Here is an 8,083-nt window from a genome sequence, read left to right on the forward strand (position 1 = left end):
GTTGGAGAAACCAATGAAATATATGAGAAACAGTCATGAATCCGCATATAAATAAAACATCATGTTAGGCGATCTGCAACCTTTCGAGTATATCTCTAAACTGATATTACCGATGATACCTTCATCTCCATCCAAGTTTCTTCTTCAAACGTGGATTATATTTTATAGGCCGAAACTATTATTTGTTGTTACTCCCTCCGCGTCGAAGAAATGTTGCCTTTTTCATGAATTACTAACCTTAAAGCCTTTGTTGCGAAAGATATCAGGCACAACTTTGGTCATTGAAGAATCATGCCAATTTAAGTGGACATCCTCCAACCTTCATCCTCTGTGACTTCAAAGTGAAAATCCTAGTTTCCACATCACATAGGTCCACGAAAACCATGTTTTACAGGCCAATCTACCTATGCTTAAAATCCAAACGTTTATTTATTAAGGTTTAAAAAAAATACGTTTTTCGATGTCCTCTAAAAAGAATTTTTAGGTGGACCAACTTGTGGTTGGATACTTAAGAGGATAGTGGTATCCCAGCTCATCGGGAGTTCAAATCTTGTCGACTACGAGGTCCTGGTGCTCGCATTTATTTCAGAATTTCTGGCGATGTGTGTTCAGTGAGAGGGGGCGTTTCCGTCGACTACGAAGCGCCTGCGGTGACTTCGTAAATTTCAAGATAATATACCGATTCAGTTTTTTAAAGATGCTCATAAAACTATGATATGTGTGCGCATGTTTGTAAGAATGAATATATGCACGTATATACGAGCGTTTGCGTCTATACTGCGTTAAGAAAACAAGGCTTTTGGCTGTTGGATACGCGGCGCCTTGGGGAATTTTCACCAGCGTTCCCCTCTCTGCCTTCGGCCAGCCCTTGCCGTTGCTTCAGAATTCAGACTTACATCTCCGCCGCCGTTCTCTCGTTTGCTTACAGCGCGCCCACATCAGGCTCCTTCCAAGTCGACGGTAAGATCTGCGGGCCATCAGATGGCTGCCGTGCCGCGGCGGTCGAATGAAGCAAGGGGCGAGGGAGGACGGGTCCGATGTCGCGGTGGACCTCTGGGTCCGGCTGCAGCGGGCGGCTGGGCCGAAGGGCTGGTTTCGACGGCGGGCGTCGCTGTGAGCATCTGGGCACGGCGGGTGAGAGGAGACGGGCACTGCAGGTGCAGGGGGGGGGGAGGATCCCCCATGGCCAGCAGGTAATTTTCAGTTCGAACAACCTCAAATCTCTCCGTTACTGACATGGCAAAAATGGATCTACACTGGAGCTAGATTCACGATCTGAAGCCCGTGGTCAGAATAATTCCAGGCATTCTTGAAAAAATATAATTCCAAAGGTACTGGTTTTGGAAGTTCCAAGTTGGAGCATTGGTTCACGACATGGACAGCCAGAGTCAGACCATGGAGTTAATGCCCGTGAAAGGCTGTTTTCATTTTCCATTTTGATGATTGATAGCTGACTCATTTCTGCCCCTCAACCTTCACAGACCAGGTCTCTTCACGAGAGCCGACTCGCTCTGCTCCTCCTTCCAGATCCAATCCATGGCGATGTGTGCTACAACAAGCCTGCCAGCCATGAGAAAGACGATTCATAAACTGTATTGCCGCGTCGATTCCTAAGAGGTATGTTGGGCTCAACCGTGACCATCTTTAAACCGTACTGAATTTTTGTAGTTGCTTCAGTGGGTAGCTTTCCACAGGTTTGCATTTTGACATTCCAGATCTTTGGTTCTATGCTTCAATTGGTTTCCACCTGTCCTCCTAGTGTTATCCCTTCTCCCTGTTAGAAAGCACTTGACTGCTTTTCGTTTGGTTTGCACCTGGATGCAGAATTACCCAGTGCCTACCCTGAAGCTCCAGTTACTACCACGGCAGAACTGAACAATAATGATTAATTTTGCTATCTCCTACCCACAGTCTCGCCCTTCCCTTGTGGGTGCAATTCCCTCCATTGATGAAGTCCACCAACAAAATTAAACAATTTTCTACAATTTTGTGCAAATTACTGAAGAACCAACCTAGGAAAACGCAAAGGCACAGTGTCTCACTGCATAGATGAAAGAAGAGTTTGTACAAGCCCTAAGAAGGGCGACACCTGGTGATTACAACACGACGCCTCTAATCGCTAGACACCTACTCACCTAGGTTTATTATAATTAAACCAGACAATATTTATTCTTCATCATCTAGAGAACATGGTCTATGATTAAATTGGCGAAAATCGAGCACTCTTATTCTTTCATTTACGTGTTGGGCTCAAATCGACTCATACCCCATCTTTGGTCAACTTCCTATCCTTCGGCAGCCAGAGGAGATCTTTCATGAAAAACTATTTTGTATACGCACGTCAATGTTTTTGTCAGTACGTGGACATCTTATATGACCACAAATCACTTGCCAATCATTGATTCTGCAATACTTCTATGTTGTTGATAACTCTGGTTATCTGAGATCTGAGTTTCACATTTTTGGCAACTATTTTTCAGGTCAAGTTGATGCATCCAGCATATACTAGTCAAGGCTAACTGGTATACGCAGTCTTTGCTACTTTTCTTTCATATAAGATGGACCTTCGAGAAAGTATGGTAGCAGATATGATCCAAAGGGATGATAGATCAAAGTGGTTATCACATAGCAATCATAACATAAAATCCTTCACAGAGGATGAGATAAGAAGAATTACCAGCAACTATGAAACTATCATTGGAAAAGGCGGCTTCGGAGAAGTTTGCAAAGGTGTTCTCCAAGATGGAAGAACAGTTGCAGTCAAGAGATTTATCCGTAATGAAGAGGAAAATTTTGCCAAAGAGCTGAAAGTCCACTGTGAAATCAGCCACAAGAATGTAGTTAGGCTCATAGGCTACTGTGCCGAGGAAAATGCCTTAATGATTGTCAGTGAGTACATATCCAAAGGGAATCTCAGCGATGTTCTTCATCATGAATGCATTCCCATCACGTTGGATACACGACTGCGGATCGCGGTGGAGTGTTCAGAGGCACTGTGTTACATGCATTCACAAATGTATACTCAGGTCATTCATGGTGATATCAAGCCTGCCAATATACTATTAGATGACAACTTCAATGCAAAAGTATCCGACTTTGGAATATCAAGACTTGTGAACACAGACTCGACCCTTTTCACTGATCGTGTAATAGGGAGCATAGGTTACATGGACCCTTTGTTTGCCCGCAGCGGGCGTCTCACCTCGAAGAGTGATGTTTACAGTTTCGGAATTGTTCTGGTTGAATTGATCACAAAGAAAAAGGCAACAACAAGAAATGGGGGGACCAGCATAGTTGAATGTTTCACCCAAGCTCTTGCGACAGGGAAGAGAAGGGTGAGAGATCTGTTCGATGTTGAAATCTCAAGCCAGAACAACATGAAGGTTCTTGAAGGGGTTGCAGAGCTGGCAGGACAATGTTTGAGGATGGAGATGGATAGACGCCCTGAGATGACAGACGTGGCAGAATGTCTTCGGGCACTTAAGAAAACTCAAGTTCAAGGAAAACAAACACCAACTATTTTTCCTTGGGGGTGGAGGAACAAGCCAGCTGCTCTAAACAACCAGCAATCTTCTAGCTCAGTCACGCAACAATCTTTGCTACCCAACTTGTACCGCCATTTCTCACTTAGGGAGTTGAAATCTGCGACAAGAAACTTTGATAACTCACGCCTTCTTGGTCAGGGTATACATCGTAGAGTTTACTATGGAGTGATTTATGGGGGTCCAACCAAGGTGGCTGTCAAACGTGGCAGTGTTGACTATGATGGAAGTGACTTCCAGACAGAGATAGCGATGATGGCAAAGCTCCGTCACGATCATCTCGTACCATTGGTCGGTTACTGCAAAGAGGAAAACGAGATGATACTGGTCTACGATTACATGGCTCGTGGCACCCTGCGTGAGAACCTTTACGCTAACAACACCGAGGAGCCACCTCTTAGTTGGAGGCAGCGTTTAGAGATTTGCATAGGTGCTGCTCATGCCCTGCATTACCTTCACGAGTGTTCCTTCATCCCCAATTATGTGTCGACGACAAACATTCTCCTGGATGAGAGATTGGTTGCGAAGGTTCCATGTAAAGTCTCGGTGCCGCATAATCTCACGCATACAATATATAAGGATTACGTCGATCCTCAGTTTTACCGCTCTTGCAAACTCACAGAGAAATCCCATGTATATTCCTTTGGTGTTGTGCTATTTGAGGTTTTGTGTGCACGGGCTGCTTATGATCTCAATCTTCCAAGAAGACAAGCTCACTTGGTAAAATGTGCCCTTAGTTGCCAAAAGAAGGGCATCCTTGATCTGATTGTTGATCCCTATCTTGAAGGAAAGATTGCTCCGCGGTGCTTCAACAAGTTTGTGGAGATTGCTGAGAAATGTGTTAGTGAACATGGTACAGACCGCCCTACAATGCAAGAAGTGCTTGAGAGCCTGGAATTGTGCCTTGCAGAACAAAGTGGAAGCCTTGGTGATGAGATGCCAGGCGATGATGACATTAATGGTCTTTCGAGGAGAGAACGTCGGCTGAACCTAGAGATGTACCTTGCAGAAGACGATGATGATTGCAGCTATTGTAGCGAGATATCGAAATCTGAAGATGATGGCATGGATGGAGATGAGCAATTTGCAGATTGTATGGATTCCGAATTGCCAGTGGCTTGATGAGCAGGCAAGAAGTGTTTTCACGACCAATCTTCCTACCGTCAATGCTCTCTCCTCTCCACTGACGGATCATGCCAGAGAATCCTTCCATGCATGTACACTGCATAATATGTCCCTTTTTTTTTTTTTTTGAGGAATCACCCCGGGGGGGGGGGGGGGGGGGTCCCTTTCTTTTCTGAAGCAAGTATTGTGTACTATGTCTTTCTTATTGTTTTTCGTCATCCGGGTGTTGTAATGGGTTTGTCAGGTCGTTCGCCTGCACTATCATGTCCTGTTAGTCTTGCGCTAGGTACACTAATGCTCTTATATTATGTGACGGAGGGAGTACAAAACTGGTTCTTTTTGCTTCTCGTCCTGAAAAAGGTATCATTGATCGTACTAGCACCTTGTTTCTTCTCAACTTTAGGGTGCAGAAGAAGCTGAATGGAAAGCTGAAGCAGCTCAGAAGCGAGCAGGCAGACGTATGCATGGCTTCAGGAGCGGTGCAAATGATGAATGACCAAGAGCTGTTCCAGCATGAACCCTCTGGGTGTTTCACAATTACTACATTTGTTGAGACGGTCAAATTTGTGGATTTTTTTTTTCGATGGAACTACGAGCGAAATTCGGCCTTATACCCTATCCAATAAAAGAGAACCAGAGTTCTTTACTGAACCTTTTTCGGTGGGAAGAAGCTTTTTATCAGAGCATCTTCTTGGCGTTGTAGAACCAACTTTGGAAAGACGAGAACCGTCCCAAAGATCCAAGTCCATCCGATCTCAGGCGACACCAAACATACAGGGTAACCCGATAAACCAACTGCTCTGCTACTCAGGGAACATGCATAAATCCGCAGTATTCATGAAGAGAAGCCTGTGAGAAGTTCAAGCTTTGGAAACTAAACAAAAAAACTCAAAAAAGAAAATGTTTTAAAGCTTTCACATCCTGACAGGTTTCATGAAAAAAATTCAGTTCCGCGTTCATCTTACGAATGATTATCGGCTACAGAAATCCATGGGATACATGAAAGTCGTGAATACACGAGGAACCGTCCTTAATCCGAAGGCCAAAACAAAAAAGCACTGCGAGCAGCGGTCTCCCTAAATGTATGTCCGATGTCTCCACCAGCAATTACAGCTCCAAAAGCTAGGAAAAAGACTACTCCCTCCACTCCATAATATAAGAGCATTCTTTGGAGGGAGTATTATTAACTGAACTATAGAGGGTAACACAATTCCACAGAAGTGAGAATCGTGACTTGGCATACCTCAATTGATGTTCCAAAGCTTGGACATAATTAATTATCTCATCAAGGACTTATGCTTTGCCGATAACCTGACCAAGGAAGAAAAAGCTTCCCAAAGAAAATCATTTACAGAAACAGAACTATAGGGAAGACCTAGAGCTTGATGATTTTTTTTTTGGAAAAGGGGGACTTCCCCGGCCTCTGCATCGGAAAGATGCATACGGCCATCTTTATTAAAAAAGCAAAGAGATTCAACACAAGTCTAAAATTCTCAAAAAAAGCAGCTCACAGAGCGCTGAAGAAGCAAAACAAATGCCACAGCCGGCCGGCAAGAGAAAGATAGGAAAACTAATTGCCTATCCTATTACATGACCGCCATTCAAACCGGCTGAAGATATCCCGTGCAACCATCTCCCATCGGATAGATCCAATAACCAAACGCTCCCTGGCCTCCGTCGGAGTGAGTAATGACCACATACGGATCAACGCAATGGCTCGGAATATAACCTGCAAAAAATGAGTGTTGGATGTTCTGTTAAAGACTAAATCATTTCTGTAATTCCATATAGCCCATAATAACGCACATACTCCAACACGAATGTGTCTCGCTGTATGGGGCTCAATCCCATCCAACCACGTTCCGGATAACGTATTAATATTCTGTGGAGGAGTAATATTAAAGGCTATTGTCACTGACTGCCATAAATTTTTTGCCATAGGACAATCGAGAAAGAGGTGTTTAATAGTTTCATCTGTATCACAAAAGCTACACCGACTAGATCCATTCTAGTTGCGTTTAATCAAGTTGTCCTTAGTTAAAATGACTTGTTTATGCACAAACCACATGAACACTTTAACTCTCAAAGGGACTTTGACTTGCCATACATGTTTCGACTTTGGAATAGAACTAGAGTTAATGATATCCACGTACATAGATTTAACCGTAAAAACTCCATTTGTCGTAAGCTTCCAACATAACTGATCTGGGCGCTGAGAAAGTTGAACCTCCATCAGTCTTCTCACAAGATGGAGCCAAGCTTCCCAACGGTTACCGGCTAAAGCTCTCCTGAAGCTTATATGTAGAGGCGTGGACTGACACACCGTCTGAACGGTCGCATCTCTTCGTTGAACAATACTGTAGAGAGAAGGATACTGAACCGCCAATGGCATACCCCCTAGCCAGGTATCCTCCCAGAACCTTGTAGACGTACCATTACCGATAACCACCTTGGCCCGGTTAAAGAATAGCGACTTAACTCGCATCAGGCCTTTCCAGAAAGGCGAATCCGTCGGCCTCACCGTCACCTGGGATAAGGTCTTGGAATGAAGGTACTTATTACGCAGAATCTGGGCCCAAGTGGCTTCGGTCTCTCGCGAAAGCTTATATAGCCATTTACTGAGGAGACATTTGTTCTTAACCTCCAGATTTTCGATCCCGAGACCCCCTTGGTCCTTAGGTCGACAAATAATGTCCCATCTAGCTAATCTATACTTTCTCTTCAACTCGTCGCTTTGCCAGAAGAAACGAGATCGATAGGAATCGAGTCTTTTCCGAACACCCACTGGTACTTCGAAAAAGGACAGAAGGAACATGGGCATACTAGTGAGCACCGAATTAATAAGAACTAACCGGCCTCCATATGACATCAGTTTGCCTTTCCAACATCCCAATTTCTTCTCAAAACGATCCTCAATGCACTTCCATTCGCTATTTGTTAGCCTAGAGCTTGATGATGATACAAAGATAAATACATATGGTACATTAGTGGGACATAATGGAAACGTAAGAAATATTGGGTGCTTGTTGAGATTAAAATGCACCTTATTACATCCAGGGACAATATCTTGAAGAATTTTCACCTGCTCGGGTATTTTTTCACGCCATGCTTGTGAAAATAAGTACAACTTTTAGTTAGGCTATGGCTTTCAGTTGCTTGACCCCATCTTGCCTTCGCATGGATGAAATCTTGCTTTGGTGGCTTTGGCCGAGGAGGATTTTGGGCGGGGTTGAGGTAACAGAAGCGCGTGGGAGGTGGGGAGGGGGAGGGGGGAGCAGCGCTGCCGCATCCGCTGGGACAGGGGTAAAGGGGGGATTTCATGTGGCTCGGGTTTGGGGCAGGGTTTTGGCCGGACCAGGTCATATAACTCAATCATTTGAGAAAGAAACTTGGAAAGATAAATAAACAAGTCATAA

At 44.3% G+C, this 8,083-nt stretch overlaps 1 protein-coding gene across 1 annotated transcript; it reads left to right on the plus strand.

Moving 5' to 3' along the window:
- The first annotated feature begins 834 nt into the window (after positions 1-834).
- LOC125510998 (uncharacterized) lies at positions 835-4,807 on the plus strand. The gene is made up of 3 exons (XM_048676284.2): positions 835-1,193; positions 1,482-1,617; positions 2,481-4,807. The coding sequence occupies exon 3, from the start codon at positions 2,559-2,561 to the stop codon at positions 4,662-4,664; it is 2,106 nt and encodes a 701-aa protein (XP_048532241.2). The 5' UTR covers positions 835-1,193; positions 1,482-1,617; positions 2,481-2,558; the 3' UTR covers positions 4,665-4,807.
- Positions 4,808-8,083: the final 3,276 nt, after the last annotated feature.

Source organism: Triticum urartu, chromosome 5A (assembly GCF_056163025.1).
Source record: "Triticum urartu cultivar PI428250 chromosome 5A, HENAU_Tu73, whole genome shotgun sequence".
Lineage (NCBI taxonomy): Eukaryota > Viridiplantae > Streptophyta > Magnoliopsida > Poales > Poaceae > Triticum > Triticum urartu.

What these genes read in the sequence shown, in the direction of transcription:
- LOC125510998 (XM_048676284.2), top strand. Translation starts at nt 2,559, where the DNA reads ATGGACCTTCGAGAAAGTATGGTAGCAGATATGATCCAAAGGGATGAT.